This window comes from Hordeum vulgare, chromosome 1H (assembly GCF_904849725.1).
Source record: "Hordeum vulgare subsp. vulgare chromosome 1H, MorexV3_pseudomolecules_assembly, whole genome shotgun sequence".
NCBI lineage: Eukaryota > Viridiplantae > Streptophyta > Magnoliopsida > Poales > Poaceae > Hordeum > Hordeum vulgare.
In genome coordinates this window covers 37,728,994-37,751,261 of record NC_058518.1, presented here as the reverse complement: position 1 = coordinate 37,751,261, position 22,268 = coordinate 37,728,994, and the positions used below count along the sequence as shown (strand labels likewise).

At 49.4% G+C, this 22,268-nt stretch overlaps 1 protein-coding gene across 1 annotated transcript; it reads left to right on the top strand.

Moving 5' to 3' along the window:
- Positions 1-17,862: 17,862 nt before the first annotated feature.
- Positions 17,863-21,441, top strand: LOC123409055 (L-type lectin-domain containing receptor kinase VIII.1-like). The gene has a single exon (XM_045102074.1). The coding sequence runs from the start codon at positions 18,808-18,810 to the stop codon at positions 21,289-21,291; it is 2,484 nt and encodes an 827-aa protein (XP_044958009.1). The 5' UTR covers positions 17,863-18,807; the 3' UTR covers positions 21,292-21,441.
- The last annotated feature ends 827 nt before the right edge of the window (positions 21,442-22,268 follow it).

Genomic DNA, 22,268 nt, shown 5'->3' with positions numbered 1-22,268 from the left:
AGGTGAACAAACACAAGATACTAGATCACACTATATCACACGATATATCAAAGGATGTAAGTATGAACGTGTGGATATAGAGGGTATGCTTGAATGATCAATCTTGTACAAGAAATACCAACACAATATAATGAGCACAAACAATATGCAATGTATGTATGCTCAAGTAACACAAGTAAACCACAAGTAAGGAGTTAGGGTTAAGGATAACCAAGGTCACTGAGACGAAGATGTATCCCGATGTTCACTTGCTTGGAGGGAAGCTAGTCACCGTTAGAGAGGTGGATGTTACCACGAAGGCACACCAACGCCATGAAGGCTCACCCTATTCTCCCTTTGAGATAACACCACAAAGGCGTTTCTCAACCACTAGTGGTAAGCCTTTGAGGTGGCTTCCAAACCCTCACAAACTTTTCCGGGGGAAATCACACGAATTGATTCCTCTCCGAAGAAATCCTACCGCCTAGGAGTCTCGAACCTCCAAGAGTAACAAGATCACGGGGAATGCTCAAAACTTGCTCAAATCACAAATAGCTTGGGTTGAGAGAAGGAGAGGGAGACGATCTATCTTTTGATTGGAACAACTCTCAAAGGGGCTCACAAATGCTCTTGGGATCTAAGATTTGGAGTGAGCAAATGTGTGTGAGGTGGAAATGTGTTCTTATGAGGATAAAGCTGTGTTGGGCAACCCTCTCACGAAGTGGGAGGGGGGTACTTATAGTGGGGAGAGAAAAAGAGCCGTTGGGGACACTTTAAGTCACACAGGGTCCAGACGTCCGACAGTTGTCGGAAGTCCGGGCGGCCGCGAGGGGTTGGACGTCCGACAGGGGTCGGACGTCCGAGACCTGTAGATACGACTGAAACTATTTTAAATTAAACAGCGACCGGACGTCCGGAGAGGACCGGAAATCCGAGTTATACAGCTCAACTTCTACTGGTGGTAGGTTCCGGATTTCCGACGGTGTCGGAAGTCCAGCGCTCGGACGTCCGGAGGGAGCCGGATTTCCGAGATATAGAACTCAACTTCTAGTGGTGCAGGCTTCCGGATTTCCAGGACTTGGCCGGACATCCGGGCCTCGGACGTCCGGAGGGAGCCGGAAGTCCGAGTTATATGGCTCTGATTTCTCTGATATAGGAATCCAGATTTCTGAACTAGTCGGTCGTCCGGTCCTCGGACGTGCGGAGAAAGCCGGATGTCCGAGGCATTTGTTCTGTTTTCAGATAACAACAAAACAGTGGAGATGTGGTCTGAGCACAAAGTGATGATGTAGTTTGAGCAAGTTCATCGCAAAACCTGTGATCCCGTCTTAATAGTGCGGGATCCCTAAGGACTCAAGAATCATAAAAGAGTACTGATGATCCATACTTGAGTGTATACTTTTATTCGATGATCATCACTCCGCACAACTAACGTCAAAGGAACTGATACCTTTGAGTTAGCCCTTTCACCTGAGCTTGATGTTGTTGTTCCTTCTTGGCTCAAGTTGAAAGCAAGACATGATGAAGTCTTCAAGTAGCTTTCCCATACACAATGCGGAAAGCCTAGCTTATGTATTCATCTTCATTTGTCCATCATGTGAACATCCACAAGAATCAAGCATGTAGTGCTCAGGAATGCTTATCTTGATCTTGTCCTTGTTAGCACATGAGGTTGTCCTTATCAGCACATGATCATTGACAATAGTTTCAATGATATATTCGTGCTGATCCACTTGAACTTGCACACCACAATCTTGATGACGATCACCACTTGACGTCATCCTTCATGGGTTGTATGAGATCTTCCTTTTGACGCAAGCCCAATGGAAGCACACCTAACCCCCACACAGGAGTCTCACAAAGACCATGGGTTAGTACACAAACACGTAATGGACAATGCTTACCATACCATGGGATCACTTGATCCCTCTCGGTACATCTTATACGCTTTGTGTGTTGTTCATCTTGATTTACTCTTTGTCTGAGATCTTGATCAACCTAGTGTTTCTATGACCATTCTTTGGATAATACCTTGAATAACATCTTGGTCATCATATAAACTCCTTGAACCCGACAGATGGACTTCAAGAAGTGCCATACCATGGGATCACTTGATCCCTCTCGGTACATCTTATACGCTTTGTGTGTTGATCATCTTGATTTACTCTTTGTCTGAGATCTTGATCAACCTAGTGTTTCTATGACCATTTTTGGATAATACCTTGAATAACATCTTGTTCATCATATAAACTCCTTGAACCCGACAGATGGACTTCAAGAAGTGCCTATGGACAAATCCTATAAATATAACTTAAGGCAACCATTAGTCCATAGGAATTGTCATCAATTACCAAAACCACATATGGAGATATATGTTCTAACAGATGTGTTGCCATCCTATGATGTCTGAGTAGATTTTCGTTGTCCTATCGGTGATTGACGAATTTCTATGATTGGTTTAATTTGCTTGTGGTTATGTTGCTGTCCTTTATTGCCCATCATATGAGCGCGCGCGTGGATCACAACATAGGGTTAGTTGTATGTTGATAGGACTATGTATTGGAGGGTAAGGGTGACAGAAGCTTCACCCTAGCATAGAAATTGATGCATACGAGATTGAAGGGGGACCAATATATCTTATTGCTATGGTTGGGTTTTACCTTAATGAATGTTAGTAGTTGCCGATGCTTGCTAATAGTTCCAATCATAAGTGCATAGAATTCCAAGTAAGGGATGACATGCTAGCAGCGGCCTCTCCCACATAAAACTTGTTATCGGTCTAGTAACGTAGTCAATTGCTTAGGGACAATTCCGAACTCCTACTACCACTTTTCCACACTCGTTAAACTAACATAATTGTTTCTTTATCTAACCAGCCCCTAGTTTTTATTTACGTGTTCTTTCTTTTCTTGCAAGCCTATCCTTTCACGCCTACAAAGTACTTCTAGTTTCATACTTGTTCTAGGTAAAGCGAACGTGAAGTGTGCGTAGAGTTGTATCGGTGGTCGATAGAACTTGAGGGAATATTTGTCCTACCTTTAGCTCCCCGTTGGGTTCGACACTCTTACTTATCGAGAAAGGCTACAATTGATCCCTTATACTTGTGGGTTATCAATGTCCCATGCGATAAATAAATAAATGAATAAAAAGTTATGGTGTTTAAAAAGTGGCCGCTGCTATGAATCAACAGACTGATTTTCCAAGAAAATTAGTCGGGTCGCATTGCCGTATTGGAGCCATCCCCTTATATCTGTTGGATGGGTCAACTTGCGCAATGACCGTGTCGCTCATGGGGAAGCAGTGTCGCATTCTCACAGAAAGAGTCGTGTCCCCTTCCCTTGCCGACAATACAACAAAGCTCTACTCACGCACGACGGCGATGCTACATTGCAGCGCCTATCCCCAATGCTAGGCGCTCCATCGCCGTGCCTGACGGCACGACAAAGCTCTCCACTGCAGCACTGAGAGTTGCATTGCAAATCCAGGGTGTCGGTGAAGCTCCATTGAAGTCACCGATGAAGGTCCATTACAAAACCTCCCGTTAGATCGCAGATCCGAGCGTCGCCGATAAAGCTTCATGGCAACATTATCCGCTGCGTCAAAACTCTGGGCGCGTCGGTGAAGCTCCATCGCAGCCCCCGGCCTCCCTTGCGCGTGAGCTGCTAATGGTGAGCGTTGTTGCAGCACTAGCAACGTGTTATGACCGCCTCCGGCAACTGCGCCTCCGGGCTGTGCACCGACAGAGTGTGACCCCAACTCCAACCTTCCTCTTCCTACTTGTTGCAGCACCGACACGAGGGGTGGCCGTGGTCGCTCCCCTCGAACGCAGCGGAAGTGCACGATGGTTGGGGTCCTCGCTGAAAGGATCGATATGGTTGGCTAGAGGGGGGGTGAATAGACAACGACCACTTTTTAATTAATCTTAACAAGTTAAGGTAAACACTATACGGGTTCACAAATAATATGACAAAGAGGTGACCCCTATAGAAGCTATCAACAAGACCTATTAAGACAAGTGAGATATTGTAACAAGGAAAAGCAAATACAAAGTAAAGGTTAGAGATAACCACAAGTGGAACCGATGGAGACGAGGATGTGTTACCGAAGTTCCTTCCCTTTGACAGGAAGTACGTCTCCGTTGGAGCGGTGTGGAGGCACAATGCTCCCCAAAAAGCCACTAAGGCCACCGTATTCTCCTCACGCCCTCGCACGATGCAAGGTACCGTGATTCCACTATAGGTGCCCTTGAAGGCGGCGACCGAACCTTTACAAACAAGGTTGGGGCAACTCCACAGAAAGCTTGGAGGCTCCCAACAAGACCACGAAGCTTCACCACAATGGAATATGGCTTCGAGGTGACCTCAACCGTCTAGGATGCTCAAACACCCAAGAGTAACAAGATCCGCAAGGGATAGGTGGGGGAATCAACTTTTATCTCGGTGGAAGTGTGGATCTAGGCCTTCTCAACCAATCCCTAAAGAATCAACAAGTTTGATTGGCTAGGGAGAGAGATCGGGCACTTTTAAGCTTGTGGAGCAACAATGGAGCTTAGAGAGGTTAGAGATAGGGTTCCTCAGCTAGAAGAACCCTTTATATAGTGGGGGAAAATTCAGACCGTTTTCCCACTCTCTGCCCGAGATCCAGCGGTACTACCGCTGGGAAGGAGCGGTACTACCGCTGCCTGGCGGTACTACCGCTGGCTGCAGCGGTACTACCGCTGGGCCGCCAGCGGTACTACCGCTGACACCAGGGGTACTACCGCTGGGGCTTCCAGCGGTACTACCGCTGGCCCTTGGTAGTGCATAAACACTACTACCGCCGAGAAAGTCTTCGCAAACGGGTCCGTCCACGAACTACCGCTAGGTAGGTGGAACAGGGCACCTGGAGCGATACTACCGCTGACCAGGGGCGGTACTACCGCTGGACAGCGGTACTACCGCTGAGCAGGGGCGGTACTACCGCCAGCCAGCGGTACTACCGCTGGCTGCAGCGGTACTACCGCTGGCAGTCCAGCGGTACTACCGCTGGGACCAGCGGTACTACCGCTGGGACCAGCGGTACTACCGCTGGGGACCATTTTGCCGAGACGCAAAGAACAAACAGGCGAGGGCCGCTCCAAGGATAAAGGAAAGGGAGAAAATAGAGGTGTGCGTGTGCAAAGATAGATTCCACCCAAGCCTTTCCACTACGGATCCCCTCTTAATAGTACGGCTTTCCTATGACTCAAATGAAGAGAATCTAGGATAGCGCCGTGCTTCCATTCCCGAAGAGAGGAGTCGTGTCGTCTTGTGCCGTTGACGAATGTTGCCTGAAACCTTGACACACACGATTAGTCCTGTATGGTACTGTCATCAATCACCAAAATTACTTAGGCATAAATTATGCCTCAACAATCTCCCCCTTTTTGGTGGATTGATGACAATACCGGATTTGCATGAATAATAATATGAGAATAAAAAGGATAGAGATATATGACATATGACTCACAGCATATGATGGAAATAAATCTAATCTCACATAGGATAGATCATGTCTCACACACGATAGCAAACAAAGCAAACCAAGTTCAAAGCAAATCAGCAAAGCAATGCAAAGTTCGAATGAAATCATCCCTAGACTCTCTCCCCCTTTGGCACAAGACACCAAAAAGGGGGGGCACACCTAATGTCACAGGTAGCTACTCCTCGTCCTCAGGATCACCAGACTCGTCGGTCCCCTCCTGGTCAGTCTCCTCCTCATCTTCCGCCTCATCACCCGACCACTGGTACCCCTGAGCCTGCATCCAGGTGGCCTCAGGCGTGATGTCGTCCTCTGAGCCACTGGAGATGTCCACATCCAAGGTCCTGAGAACACGCTTATGCCTCTGGCGGCTCTGCTTCTCAGCCACGTGTGACTGATACTGACCCTTGGCCTGCATACAGAAGAGAGTCTTCATCTTGTCCTGCAACTTGATAGCCCAAGATGGCATGGCAGACGAGCGGGGCTGAGAGGCAGGTCCTCTACCAGCAGCGGTCTCTGTATCTGTGTCCATTTGCTGAGAGGAGGAAGATGGGTTGGTCCACTTATCCTTGATGCGCAGCTTGATTGGGTCATGCACAATATAGTCAGACTGTGCGTAGAGCACCTCATCCGGATACGCCTGTTGCCACTTGTGGCAGATGTAAGCAAACAGGTAAGTCCCGTAGATAGGGACCTTACGGTTGATAATGCAGTTCCATAGTTCTGTGAACATCACATCTGCAATATCCAGTTGAGCAGACTCCACAGACATAGCCTCCTCACACAGTAACAACATCTCAGCCAAGGCGCCATGGACCTCATCGAAGTTGCCACTCCGAGGGAAGAGGGTGTTCCGAAAGATGCGGTGCATAATGTCCAGGTGCTTGGGAAGCACCCCCTTCCTCAGATATAGTGGCTGCAGTCTGTCCTTTGCAAGGCCCTTATCAGCGGGGACTGGAGCGTGAGGACGCAGCCCAAGAGGGGTGTCAGCACCCTGAAAATCAATGTGCAGGAACTGCATGAACTCTGACCAGGAACCAGTCATCTTCTGTGGCCCAGTCATCCAAATCATGGAGCGTTGTTCATCATGGGAGAAATGAACAGTGACGTAGAACTGAGCAACTGCCGTGGGATCAAAATCTTTCTTGAAGGTGATGATGTTTTTGAGCCCCATCTTGTCAATCAAAGCAAGAGCATCACCAAAGTAATCTGTATGCCGCTGAAGATGTGCCAAATCAATCCACTGGACAGAGATGTAATTCTTCTTGAAGTTTGCAATGACATCTCGATATATCCTGCAATGGTCCTTAACCCAGACATTTTCAACACCCTCGATCGTCTCCCTCTCCTGGAGATAGTGGTTCTTGGTGCGAAACTGCAGAAACTTTTTAGGAGACATTGCTCGGATGTTCACCCTCTTGTCCTTGTGGGCAACCTTCTTGAAGGACTTCTTCTTAGGGGGGAGACCAGACGTGGCAGACCCCTCGGGCGCCTCTGTGTTGCGAAACTGTTTGGATGCCGTGTCCCGTGGGGGGTTCGAACGGCGAGCAGAGCCACCTGTGACACAGACCACAAAGCGGAAAAAGAGGCAACACGAAAAGTCAAGGCAATGGATCTTGAAAGTGCAGAGAAAAGAAACAAAAGAAAACATGCATTGCTAAGCCCAAGGAGAAAACACCGTGAATGCTCCTGGCGGTAGTACCGCCACACCTGGCGGTAGTACCGTCAGCCCTGGCGGTAGTACCGCCAGTTCTGGCGGTAGTACCGTTGGGAGTCCTGGCGGTAGTACCGCTGGGGGTCATAGCGGTAGTACCGCTACCCCTGGCGGTAGTACCGCTGGGTCCTGGCGGTAGTACCGCTGGGGGTTTGACTGTCAGATCTAGACATATAAAACTCGTATTCTAGGGCATGGACTGAATATATAATCATTAATACGTATCCATCAGCCCTATTGTCAAAAGGAACACATAGTAATACGAGGTACAAACATGCATAGACAAGAGAGAGCACGTTTTAGATCTAATCAAAAAGGTTCAAATATCCGATCTAAGACGATGAAACCCTAAACCACGGCAGCAATCTTAACAACCAGCCATTGGATCAACAAGATGAATGCAATCCCCAATGCTCCTAACCCTAGAACACGAAAAACAACCAAATAGAAGAGGGGAGGAGCTTTTGTTACCGGGATTCATGGCTTTGGATGAGGAAGAAGAAGTAAATCAGCCCTTCCACACCAACGGGAAGAGGGAGCTTCTCCAAGAAAGATCCAAACAACGGGTTTTCGGGGTAGGGGAGGGAGGAGCCGCGAGGAAGAAGAAACAGATTGAAAATCGGGCTCCCCCTCCCTTTATATAGCCCAAGAGGTATAGGCAGCGGTAGTACCGCTGGGTCCAGCGGTAGTACCGCTGACCTGGCGGTAGTACCGCTGGACTACAGCGGTAGTACCGCTACCTAGCGGTAGTACCGCTGCACGCTCCCCCTGGCGGTAGTACCGCTCCCCTTCGAAACCCTAGAAATATTCCGGCGGGCCGAGTTAGATTTTGAACTCTGGCGGTAGTACCGCTACACCTGGCGGTAGTACCGCTGGGGTCCTGGCGGTAGTACCGCTACCCCTGGCGGTAGTACCGCTGGGGTCCTGGCGGTAGTACCGCTACCCTGGCGGTAGTACCGCTGTACATGTTTCAGCACGGCCAAGGAAAGCGGGAAAACTTGGGCACATGACAAGTGAGTAAAAAGGGATGACTTCTAAGAAAAAGTACCGACTTGTCATTGTATATCCTCTCTTTTATACGCAAGAGAGGATGAAGGGCGGTGGCCGAGGCCACCTATGTTTGAGACAATGGTATGACACCGCGAAGAATTATCCTTGGGTTCATGACCAATGCTCGTCTTTGAGGCACAAGTGCCATTTGACAATGGCTAAAGTGAAAGACTAGATTGATTTACGCATAATGGGGGGAGGGAGAGTTCATTGAGAGAACAACACTCCCCCTATGTCCATGCCTACATCTAGACCAAGATGGAATGTGAAGTGAGGTGCAATATGCCTAGTTTCAATCCACATTACTCGAATCAATGATATTTAGCTCATGCCTTAACTCCCGGAACCTTGCTTCATCAAGTGGCTTGGTGAAAATATCTGCAAGTTGCTCTTCAGTGTGAATGAAGTGAACCTCAATATCACCTAGCTTGATATGTTCACGGATGAAGTGATGACGAATATCAATATGTTTGGTTTTGCTATGTTGCACTGGGTTGAGGGAAATCTTGATGGCGCTTTGATTGTCACATAGAAGAGGCACTTTGTCACAAGTGACACCATAATCCTTTAAAGTTTGCCTCATCCATAGCAATTGTGCACAACAACTTGCAGCTGCCACATACTCAGCTTCGGTGGATGATAAGGAGACACAGTTCTGCTTCTTTGACGACCAACTTACCAAAGAGCGACCAAGGAATTGGCACCCTCCAGATGTTGACTTCCTCTCCACACAATCTCCAGCCCAGTCTGAGTCAGAATAGCCAACTAGATTGAAGTTTGCTCCTTTGGGATACCAGAGGCCAAAGTTCGGGGTATGAGCCAAATATTGAAAGATTCGTTTGACAGCCATGTAATGACTTTCTTTTGGTGCGGATTGAAACCGTGCACATATCCCTACACTCAACATAATATCCGGTCTAGATGCACAAAGGTAAAGGAGGGATCCAATCATGGAGCGGTATACCTTTTGATCCACTGCTTTACCATTGGGATCACTGTCAAGCTTGCATCTGGTTGGCATGGGAAACTTGACCGGTTTGACATCTTCGAGCTCGAACCGTTTGAGCATGTCTTGAGTGTACTTGGCTTGTTTGATGAATGTCCCTTCTAGACCTTGCTTAATCTCGAATCCGAGGAAAAACTTCAACTCTCCCATCATGGACATCTCAAACTTCTCAGTCATTAGCGCAGCAAATTCTTCATTGAATGAAATGTTAGGAGAGCCAAAGATAATATCATCAACATATAGTTGGCATATGAACAAGTCCCCTTTAACCCTCTTAGTAAAAAGAGTGGGATCAATCTTCCCAATTTCAAACCCACGATCTTGTAACAACTCAGTAAGGTACTCATACCACGCGCGTGGGGCTTGTTTAAGACCATAGAGTGCCTTATTGAGCTTGTACACATGATTTGGGAGCTTGGGATGTTCGAATCCCGGGGGTTGTTTGACATATACCAACTCATTTAAAGGACCATTAAGAAATGCACTTTTCACATCCATTTGCTGTAATTTGAAGTTATGATGAGAAGCAAAAGCAAGTAGCATGCGAATAGATTCTAGACGAGCGACAGGGGCAAAGGTTTCACCGTAGTCGATACCCTCGACTTGGGAGTAGCCTTGAGCCACCAATCTTGCCTTGTTTCGAATCACAATTCCATTTGCATCTTGCTTGTTCTTGAATATCCATTTGGTCCCGATGACATTATGTTCCTTCGTTGGTCGTGGCACTAGATCCCATACTTGGTTGCGCTCGAAGTTGTTAAGTTCTTCGTGCATGGCCATAAGCCAATCCTCATCATCGAGCGCTTCCTGTACCTGTTAAGGTTCACAATACGAGACAAACGCGTGATGCTCACAATAGTTCCAAAGTTGTTGACGAGTAGATACTCCCCTTTTTAAACTACCAAGAACATTCTTCATAAGATGTGACTTGGCTTTCAGCTTGTTCACATTCTTGGCTGCTCGACGCTCCAAGAGTTCTTCATTAGATAACAGGGGAGCATCGACTTGTATCTTTTGTTTGCCCTTGCGTCTTGAGCCGGTTGTTGGAGCTCCAGAAGGGAATTGTGAGACAGTCTCCTGATCACTTTGTCCTTCGACTTGAGCAGGTTCACTAGTTTGATCTTGTATAAGTGGTTGCTCTTGATCTTGATCTCGTGTTGGTTCAAGGTCTTGGGGTAGTGCTTGAGTGGGCATATCTCCATTGTTAGGCAATTGATCTTGACCGAGAGCTTGATCAACTTGTTGAGAGTCTTCTCTTTGTTCATCGGAAGCGTGTGGGGCTTGTGGGGGTGATGGCTCCACTTGAGTAGAGCATTGTCCTTCTCCTTCTGCCATAAGGGGTTCCTCAATGGGGAGTATTTGACCAATCCCCATTCTTCTTATGGCTTCGGGAGGAATTTCATCACCTATATCACAAAGACCACTTTGCTCCACTTGGGGGCCATTATTTTCGTCAAACTCCACGTTACACGTCTCCTCAATTAGTCCGGTGGACTTGTTGAGGACACGGTAAGCATGAGAGTTTGTAGCATAACCAACAAAGATACCCTCATGTGCTCTAGAGTCAAATTTAGCTAACCGAACTCCCTTTTTAAGAATGAAACACTTACAACCGAATACCCGGAAGTACTTGAGATTGGGTTTGTTTCCAGTTAGAATCTCATACGGAGTCTTGTTCAAGCCTTTGCGGATGTAGAGACGATTGGACGCATGACATGCTGTGTTGATGGCCTCTGCCCAGAAGTTGTATGGAGATTCGAATTCTGCCATCATTGTTCTTGCAGCGTCTATCAAGGTCCGGTTCTTCCTTTCTGCCACGCCGTTTTGCTGAGGGGTATATGGTGCAGAATATTGGTGCTTTATTCCCTCATCACCTAGAAACTCATCTAGGGTATAGTTCTTGAACTCGGTGCCGTTGTCACTCCTAATCATCAAGATCTTTGCTTCATGTTGACGTTGCGCTTCATTGGCAAAGTTGATGACCGTTTGTTGAGTTTCACTCTTCCTTTTGAAGAAATATACCCAGGTATATCTTGAGTAGTCGTCAACAATTACTAAGCAATACTTTCTGCCTCCAAGACTATCAAATGTTGGAGGACCAAACAGATCCATGTGAAGAAGTTCCAATGGCCTCTTAGTGTAGATAAGAGTTGATGGACGATGAGCAGTTTCATGAATCTTTCCTTCAATGCAAGCACTGCAAACACGATCTTTAGCAAAGCTCACATTTGTTAGTCCACGAACATGGTCCCCTGTCAGAAGACTTTGCAAAGACCTCATATTGACATGAGCTAAACGGCGATGCCAAAGCCAGCCCACGTCAACTTTAGCCATTAGACATGTCGCAGTCTTAGTGGGTCGCTTTGAAAAGTTTACCACATAGAGACCATTTTCGACATGTCCAACATAGGCTACTTTAAGAGTCTTGCTCCTTAGGAGGACCACAGTGTCAATATTAAAGAATGTTGAAAAACCCATGATTGCAAGTTGACGAACGGAAAGTAAATTGTAGGCAAGAGACTCAACAAGCATGACCTTCTCAATAGACAAATCTTGAGAGACGACCACCTTACCAAATCCCAATACCTTTGACGAGGATGCATCAGCGAATTGGACATGGGTGGGCATAGATGGAGAAGGGTGCACATCCACCACTAAGTCCTTGCTTCCGGTCATATGATTTGTTGCTCCACTATCGAGCAACCATGACACCCCACCGGAAGCAAACTCCTGCAATAGATCAAGGCTTGGTTTTAGGTACCCATTTTTTAATGGGTCCTTTCATGTTAGAGACAAGGGTCTTAGGAACCCAGATAGCCCATTCAATATCTTCATCGTAGGAACCAATAAATCTGGCATAAACATGCCCATCACTAGCACAACATAACACATAAGAGGAATTGAGTTTGCCGGCTGTGTTAGTAGGAGCGGCTTTGCCCTTCTTGAGGTTCCCATAGTCCACCTTGTTCCTGTTCACCTTCTGAGTACCCTCACCCTCCTTGACAAAGATGTCCATGAGGGTGAGAGATCGTTTGTTCTTGTTCTTTCTTTTACCTTTTGACTTGGAGGTAAGTCCAATTCCTTCCTTTCCTACAACACCCTTTTGAGTGCTCAAGAGATCGTTCAGACTCTTCTCACCTTGTCTGCATGACACAAGGCCCTTCTCAAGTTTCTCCTTTAACTTGGCATTTTCTTCCACAAGATGAACATGCTCACAACAAGGGTTAGTTGCACAAGTATTATCAATTAGCACAAAGGGAGGACAAGTAGAGATCTCCTTGGTAAGCTTTGCTTGGAGTTGATCATGAGACTCTTTCAGAGCGAAATGAGCACCTTTCAAGGCTTTGTGGGCCTTGTCAAGTATGTCAAACTCTTCTTTGAGTCTGTCACGGCCAACCTCAAGAGCATACTTTTCAGATTTAAGCATGCGAGTAAGAACAACATCATGATCCAGTTTCTTTTGCATTTTAGTGCAGTCATCATTATATGACTCCTCAAGAGCCAAACGAAGAGTGCACTCTTCTTCAAGAGTACTAGATAATTCGGCAATTTCATCGGCATAGTCACGACTATGTCCATGAAGCTCGGAGATGGTCTCCTCATGAGACTCAATAAGGTCAGTGGCCTCACCCAATTGTTCCAAGAGAGCAACAAAATGCTTCTTGGTTTCTCCCTTAATAGTGCATAGAAACTTATCAAGATCATGCTCATTAAGTTCTCCAACATCACTATCTTCTACACAATTTAACAATGAAGGAGTAGAAGTAATGTTGGTCTTAATGATAGAAGTTACCTGATTGGTACCTTTTGCCATGAGGCACTTGGTGATGTGGTTCTCGTTGGGGGCGTTGAAGAGAGACACCTTCTGGGAAGGGGTAGTGGCTATAGCAACAGTTGCCGTTGCCATTGTATCATCATCATCATCATCATCATCAGAAGGATACTCCTCCAGGGCCACCATTCCTTTTGGGTGAGGTTTCTTCACAAAGTTGTTCTTGATTGGAAATGATTTGGTTTTGTCTTTGCGAATGAGCTTGCCTCCATTGTCTTCTCTCTTCTCATATGGACATTCTGCCACGAAGTGACTCACGTTGCCACAGTTATAACATGTCCTTACTCGTTGTTTGGGTTTGAAACCACTTGAGTTGTTCTTGTTGAAGGTTGGTCTTGAGTTCCTTTTATTTCCCCAGAATTGCCTTGATGCAAGAGCCATGTGCTCATGATAGGCATACTTTGTGTCTTCCGGGCAGCTCTCCTCTTCCTCATCTTCTTCTTCTTCTTCAAGCATTACTCTTGCTTTCAACGCAAGTTTGGGTGAAGTGATTTTTGATCGGACACGAGCAAGTGCATTGTCGGCTGTTTCGTTCATGATTGACATTGCAATGAACTCATCCAACACTTCACTGGAAGACAAAGAGTGAAAGTCTGGCCGCTGACGAATGACAGATGACATGGCTTTGTTGAAAGGCATGATGGCTTTGAGAAACTTGCGTTTGACCCAAGTGTCATCCACATCCTTACTTCCATGATCCTTTAGTGCCACGGCAATAGCAGTCACCCTCCGATAGAGATCACGAGGGTCCTCTTCTTCCTTCATCACAAACTCATCGGCCTGATCAAGTATCACTTCATAGTTGGATCGTTGAATACTTGAGCTTCCCTTATACAACACCATAATATGCTCCCAACAATCCTTGGCCAATGTGAAGGGACGTAAGTGGGGAAGATCTTCAGGTGGCACAGCAGACTGAAGGATAAACAGCGCAGAGTGATTATATTGATTGTCTGCATCTTCTCTTGGAGTGAGGTTGCTTGGGTCATGGGGGTAATATCCTTGCTCGATAATTCTCCACAAGTTTGTTGAGCTGTGATTCAAATGAGACTTAATAGAAAATACCCAGTTAGCAAAGTCACCTTTCACAAGTTTAGGAGGAGGACCAACAGGATTAAGACGAGGTGCGAGAACGGGTCCTCCATAAGTCATGGGAGGTGGAACAGAGGCATGTGTTCCAGTCCCATCCTTTTCGTGAGGTGAAGCAGGTTGCATACCTTTAGCCGCTTCCTTAGAGGAGTTGGCCTCCGAATCGGAAATGGTGGGTTTAACCACTAAAGCCGGTTCGGGTGAACTTCTAAGACCATCAATTAATTCCTTAAGCATGGTTTTGACTTCGCTCGTCAAGGACGTCTTGAGGGCTGCCATAGCCGTATTCAAGTCATCCCTTGTGACCGAAGTCAAGTCCATGCCCTCGGGTTGCCCATGGTTCACTTCCTCTTCGCCTTCCATACTCTTCGGGTGGTTAAACCCTTAATAAAGAGACGTGGCTCTGATACCAATTGAAAGGATCGATATGGTTGGCTAGAGGGGGGGGTGAATAGACAACGACCACTTTTTAATTAATCTTAACAAGTTAAGGTAAACACTATACGGGTTCACAAATAATATGACAAAGAGGTGACCCCTATAGAAGCTATCAACAAGACCTATTAAGACAAGTGAGATATTGTAACAAGGAAAAGCAAATACAAAGTAAAGGTTAGAGATAACCACAAGTGGAACCGATGGAGACGAGGATGTGTTACCGAAGTTCCTTCCCTTTGACAGGAAGTACGTCTCCGTTGGAGCGGTGTGGAGGCACAATGCTCCCCAAAAAGCCACTAAGGCCACCGTATTCTCCTCACGCCCTCGCACGATGCAAGGTACCGTGATTCCACTATAGGTGCCCTTGAAGGCGGCGACCGAACCTTTACAAACAAGGTTGGGGCAACTCCACAGAAAGCTTGGAGGCTCCCAACAAGACCACGAAGCTTCACCACAATGGAATATGGCTTCGAGGTGACCTCAACCGTCTAGGATGCTCAAACACCCAAGAGTAACAAGATCCGCAAGGGATAGGTGGGGGAATCAACTTTTATCTCGGTGGAAGTGTGGATCTAGGCCTTCTCAACCAATCCCTAAAGAATCAACAAGTTTGATTGGCTAGGGAGAGAGATCGGGCACTTTTAAGCTTGTGGAGCAACAATGGAGCTTAGAGAGGTTAGAGATAGGGTTCCTCAGCTAGAAGAACCCTTTATATAGTGGGGGAAAAATTCAGACCGTTTTCCCACTCTCTGCCCGAGATCCAGCGGTACTACCGCTGGGAAGGAGCGGTACTACCGCTGCCTGCAGCGGTACTACCGCTGGGCCGCCAGCGGTACTACCGCTGACACCAGCGGTACTACCGCTGGGGCTTCCAGCGGTACTACCGCTGGCCCTTGGTAGTGCATAAACACTACTACCGCTAAGAAAGTCTTCGCAAACGGGTCCGTCCACGAACTACCGCTAGGTAGGTGGAACAGGGCACCTGGAGCGGTACTACCGCTGACCAGGGGCGGTACTACCGCTGGACAGCGGTACTACCGCTGAGCAGGGGCGGTACTACCGCCAGCCAGCGGTACTACCGCTGGCAGTCCAGCGGTACTACCGCTGGGACCAGCGGTACTACCGCTGGGGACCATTTTGCCGAGACGCAAAGAACAAACAGGCGAGGGCCGCTCCAAGGATAAAGGAAAGGGAGAAAATAGAGGTGTGCGTGTGCAAAGATAGATTCCACCCAAACCTTTCCACTACGGATCCCCTCTTAATAGTACGGCTTTCCTATGACTCAAATGAAGAGAATCTAGGATAGCGCCGTGCTTCCGTTCCCGAAGAGAGGAGTCGTGTCGTCTTGTGCCGTTGACGAATGTTGCCTGAAACCTTGACACACACGATTAGTCCTGTATGGTACTGTCATCAATCACCAAAATTACTTAGGCATAAATTATGCCTCAACACTCGCTCTCCCAAGGCGAGAAGGAAAAAAAGGAAAAAAAGAAATGAAGGAACACGTTTGCCTTGAAAGAGATAATGTTGGGCGAGTGGAGGGGGAGCCATGGGTCCCATCGGAGTACGTGTTCCGCGCAGGACGCGGATTTCCATAAAATGAATTCAGTCGGCTGATTTTTATACTTTTTCTTAAATTTACTAGTGTGTGCGTATTTAGGCCATATTGGTTTAAAAGTCGTACGACTTTTTTTAGTGTCAACTAAAAAGTCCCTAGTCCCTACCTGTTTGGTTCCAAGGAGTAAATATAGACTAGAGGTTATTAAATGATATGCTAAAAGACCATGCTACATCTACTAATGGACTAGAGGTTATTAAATGACATGCTAAAAGCATGGATACCGTTGAAAAAAGTCTAAAAAAACTCTCTCTTAGAAACTTCTTTCTTTTAGTCTCAAAGTGCCCACTTTTAATCTTTAAAAGTCCTTCATGTTTGATTTTTTTTAAACAAAACACCCTTAAGACCAGGTTAACCCGAACCATCTGCTTACGTGGGCGACGCATGGATATCCTTTCCATCCAGCTGTTCACGTGCCCGATCCAGCTCAGCCTCGCGAAATCTAGTCCATGCCCATCCACGCACGCACATACGTGGCCAGCGTGCGCCCGCCACACCACCTCGCCGGTCCACGACGGGCCACCGGCCCCGGCCCCCCGCCCCCGCTCGCGCGCCGCGTTTCCTACCGTTGCAGTCGACGGGCATGGGTCGCGCCGCCGCCGCCGCCGTGACGGCTACAGCAGACCGGTGGGTGGCGCGGCAGTCGGCGTCGTCGCACCCGCACCTGGACCGCATCGCACGAGGAAAAACGCCACGGCCGTAAAAGCTCGCAACAGAGTAACAGACCGCTCCTCGTCCTGAGCACACTAGTAGTACGATCCAAATCATCTAAGAACAAAAGGTAAACTATTTACGCCCTCCCCTTTGCACCCACTGATCTGATCTGCAGTGTCCCCTTTGCACTCACTGATCCAAAATGGCATGCAACGTAGTCCAAATAGAAAGCAGAAGCTCCAAAGTAAAGCATGATAAGTACTCTCTTCGTTTCTAAATATAAGTTTTTTAAAAGTTTTCACTAAAATACTATATACGGGTGTATAAACATACTTTAGAGTGTAGATACACTTATTTTGCTCCGTATGTAGTCCCCTAATGAAATCTCTAAAAGGACTTATATTGAGGAACTGAGGAAGTAGAACCAAAGTCTGCTGCTAATTCTTGTTAGTTCCAAAGTAAAGCACTAAGTAGAACAAAAGTTTGCTGCCAATTCTTGTTTGTTGTGTAAAATGAAGCGGATAAATATGTTCTTCTAAAGATTCTTTATGCTTTGGTTTGCTTCTGAACTTCCATGTTAGCCTGTTAGTTTTTATTCCCTTGATTTTTAAAATTTTGCTGGTAGATTGGCTAGCAGAAGAAACAGTCAGTATTTTTTTTAAATCTTGGACTGTATGACAAAGCTATTTGACTAAGTGGTAAAACTGTAACAAGAATCTCTCTTCTTTGTATGCTAATGTATTATTGAGGATCTAGCGGTGAAGCCATAGGGTAAAATAGCACAGGAATTCATGGAGTTTTTTGAACTAGATTATTTAACATGATTTCATGCATATATTTATTTACCTGTTCATGTACTCCCTTCGTCCGAAATTATTATTATAGGTCACCGCTAATCTAGATACATCCATTCTTATGATAAGTATTTTCAGACGGAGGGAGTTATTATTAAAGGTCACCACTTATGTATTCCTATTCCTGTTAGGTTGGTATAGAAAATTTTCTGACTGGGGATCAAGGCTTTAATGTTACTACTGGAGCAGTTTGTACATTTTTTGACCTTCTTTACTGGACATAAGGGGGAATAGGGAGGCCATCCTAGTAGATGACTATACATGTGGGTGTTTGCGTGTACCATCATTGTATTTAGGGTTTGAGGCGCTAATCTAGATGTTTTTTTAAATGTAATCTAGATGTTCGTTACCTTGATGTTCGATGGAGAATAAATTGTTATTTCTGGAGCGGCGGTCAATAAACAGAGCCCTTCAGTGTTTACTTGGTGCATGAGAAGTTGTATTTTCTTCGGAGTTGTCATGCCGGCATAACCTCAGTTGAACCAAGAGCTGTGGCATGCGTGCTTCAGCGGGTTGATTGATAAACTCGAGCCAACAAGGGAGCGGATGTTTCATCGCCGCCTCTGATGGTAAGCATGATCATTTCTATCTCGGTACTGGTGTCACAGGAGCAGGCCTGTGCATTAACAAGTATGCTTTGTTAAAAATGTAAACCTGCCTGTTGCGATATCCGAGAGAGTTCTGCTGCCAATTTTTGTACTGTACGTACTACGTTGTGGTTTTGTGCATATACTTGCGTCGACTCGTCACCTGTGGTAAGTTGTAAATTGGTCTTGTCTAAGCAGTGCCCGCTCCTGTCATCAAGCAGTACATGAGTGCCCTCCGTTCCTAGTGATGCATGGAGATCGGTACTGATGAGCAATTATCACCCTCACTAAAGCTGTGGCGACAGCAGGCGTCAGTGCGGACTTGCACCGTGAGTACTTTCCACGAGTCAAGGTAAAAAGATCCACAGGCTAAAACAACAATATGGCATACAGGATAGAGATGAGAGGCGAAGGCAAGCCGAGCAATGCGTCCGCATCGCTGCGCATGATCCTACTGCACTACTGCTGTGCTGCTTGTTGGTGCTGAATGGTGTTGGTTTCGGCCTCAGCTGCTCACGCGCGCGCTCCCCCCACCACTCTGACTCCGCCACCCGCGGCCACCGCACCGCTCTCCTCCTCCACCCTACCGTTGCCTCGCCACAACGCCACGGCCACCCAGGTCGCGCGCACGTGTCCCCGCCTCATCTCCCACCTCACCTACTCTCTCCCGGTCGGCCTCAGCTCAGCTCACTCCCCCCCGCGCTCCAGCCCATGTAAATGTCTCGCAATCCCCACGCCACCTCCAATGCCGCCCGCAATGGCCACGCTCACCACGACCGCCCCTCCTCCGCCCCTCATCCTGCTCACCACCCTCCTCCTCCTCCTCCTCGCTGACGCCGCCGCGGTGCGTTTCGACTACGCGACCCTCACCCTCGCCACGCTCGAGCTGCTCGGCGACGCGCACCTCAACAACAACACCATCCGCCTCACGCGGGACCTGCCGGTGCCCACCTCGGCATCGGGCCGCGCGCTCTACGCGGCCCCCGTGCGCCTCCTCGCGGGATTCTCCACCAGCTTCGCATTCACCGTCACCACGCTCAACCGGGGCTCCGTCGGCGGCGGGCTGGCCTTCGTCGTCGCCCCCGACGCCGCCTCCGTCGGCGACGCCGGGGCGTTCATCGGGCTCGACCCCGCCGCCGACGTCGCCGTCGAGTTCGACACGCTCATGGACCTCGAGTTCGGCGACGTCAACGGGAACCACGTCGGCGTCGATCTCGGCAGCATGGTCTCCGCCGCCGCCGCCGATCTGGGCTTGGCCGGGGTCGAGCTCACCAGCGGGCGGACCGTGTACGCCTGGATTGAATACTCGCCGGGGAAGGCCATGGATGTCTTCGTGTCCTACTCGGCCAAGCGGCCCGCGGCGCCGGTTCTGTCCACGCCCGTCGATCTGGCGGGCTATGTCAAGGAGCAGGCTTTCGTCGGGTTCTCCGCGTCCACGCAGGGGAGCACGGAGATCCACGCCATCGAGTGGTGGAGCTTCTCTACCCCGTCGCCGCCTTCCCCGGCGCCGTCCAAGCCGCCGCCGGTAGCGCCCCCTCCGGCGAGCCCCATCAACCCGACGCTTCCATCCACTCCGCAGCTCCCGGGCATCACGCCGCCGGCGACACCAGCGACGGTTTCGGCACCGCCGACCAGCTCAGTTACTGCCGCGAGCGCCCCGGCCAATTCGGTTTTTCGGAAGAATGCCAAGACGCCGCACCCGCCTGCACATGGGGCCGTGGCCGGCGCCGCGACGGCGGGGGCGGTCGTGGCGGCGTCGTTCGCGGGCTTCGCGCTCTGGGCGCTCGCGCGCCGCGCCAAGGCCAGGAAGCGGGACGCCGTGGCGGTGGCCACGAAGCGCGACAACGTGGCGTCGGCGGCGGCCATGGCGCGCTCCCCGCGGGAGTTCTCCTACAAGGAGCTCAGCGCCGCGACGCGGGGCTTCGACTCGTCCCGCGTCATCGGCAACGGCGCGTTCGGCGTCGTGTACAAGGGCATCGTCCCGGACACGGGCGCCATGGTGGCCGTGAAGCGGTGCACCAACGCCAGCGCCGACGGCGCGCAGGCGCGGGCCGAGTTCCTCTCGGAGCTCTCCATCATCGCCGGCCTCCGCCACCGCAACCTCCTCCGGCTCCAGGGCTGGTGCTACGAGAAAGGCGAGATCCTGCTGGTCTACGACTACATGCGCAACGGCAGCCTGGACCGGACCCTCTTCGACGCCGCGTCCCCGGCCCTGCCGTGGCGCCACCGCCACGAGATCCTCGCCGGCGTCGCCTCGGCGCTGGCCTACCTCCACCACGAGTGCGAGCGCCGCGTCATCCACCGGGACGTCAAGTCGAGCAACGTGATGCTGGACGAGTCGTACCGCGCGCGGCTCGGCGACTTCGGGCTGGCGCGGCAGGCGGAGCACGGCGCGTCCCCGGACGCCACGGCGGCCGCCGGCACGATGGGATACCTGGCGCCGGAGTACATGCTGACGGGCCGCGCCACGGAGGCCACCGACGTGTTCAGCTTCGGCGCGCTGGTGCTGGAGGTGGCGTCCGGGCGGCGGCCCATCGGCACCGAGGGCCGGTGCAACAACCTGGTGGAGTGGGTGTGGACCCTGCACGGCGAGGCGCGCGTGCTCGACGCCGTCGACCCGCGGCTCGGCGGCGAGTACGACGAGGGGGAGATGCGGCGGGTGCTGCTGGTCGGCCTCGCGTGCTCCAGCCCGGACCCGAACCGCCGGCCGGGGATGCGCTCCGTGGTGCAGATGCTGAGCGGCGAGGCCGACCCGCCGTTCGTGCCGGCGGCGAGGCCGTCCATGAGCTTCAGCGCCAACCACCAGCTGCTGCTCAGTCTCCAGGACAGCGTGTCCGACTACAACGCGCTGGGCCTGAACCTGTCGGACGACTCCTCGTCCGACTCGCTGAGCTCGTCGTCGCTCACCAGCACCCTTCGCAAGGGCGGCCACGACATCGGGTTCAGCAGCACCGGCGGCGACCCCCGGTGACCCCTCTTGAAATGCAAACGAGATTAGTTGAGAACTTCAAATGTATGTATTGATTGATGAGAGGGTACATTTAGATTAGCATTGGGCTGTGATAACCGTCCTAAAATATCTCTTTGTGATAATAATTCAGGTTTCAGATGGTTCATTCAATCAGATTTCCTTTTTCATTTCTTTTGTTCCTACAAAAAAAAAGAGAAGAAAATCCTTTGGGTTTCTTTTCTGCACTTTTTGTTCAGATCTTGGCGAGCATAGATAGTAGCTAGGAGGAATTGATTGTAGCACACTGATCCGATGAGATCTTGGTGGTGGATATGCATCCCCTTTTGACGCCCACGACAAGCAAAAGCAGATGATACTATACCAGAATCACACACAACACACAAGAGGGATGGCTTGTGTGGTGTGCAATGCCATGCTTGGGCGATTGGGCAAAGGCGAGCTGGCTGGTTGGCGCAGGCCAAGAAAGGCATCAAACCTACGATGGTATACTACACGTCTACACGTAGTAGTCGTACTAATCTATTGACTCATCTTCTCTTTTCTTCTAGTGGTACTTACGTGGTGATGTGCTGCTTTATACAGTACATTTTTTTTTTTGAGGACTGCTGCTTTATACATTTGGTTGCCTTGAAGTCGTCCATGATTATTCGTGTCACCAACCGAAAGTCGCCCATGATTCAGCTGCGTTGGGATCCGTTAATAACTTAGCTTGGCTACCAAGCACTAATCCTAACAAATGCTACGAGTAATCGGACACAAAGTGATGCTAATCCTCGCAAAGGGTAAAGGCCTGTCAGTGTGCATGACCGGGCACCAGCAGCTGATGCCACGAGCTTTGGAATCGTCAACGTCAGTCAGCATGGACAAATAGATAGCTGCCTACGTGGACGTCACCATCCCGTGGGCCGTGTGGGTTCCACCGGCTTGCCTGCGTGTGGCGCCGGCGATCGAGCCGCACGGGGTCGGTTTCCGTTGAG

Bases quoted from the DNA above. Each gene is read 5' to 3' on its own strand.
- LOC123409055 (XM_045102074.1), top strand. From the start codon at position 18,808: ATGGTGTTGGTTTCGGCCTCAGCTGCTCACGCGCGCGCTCCCCCCACC.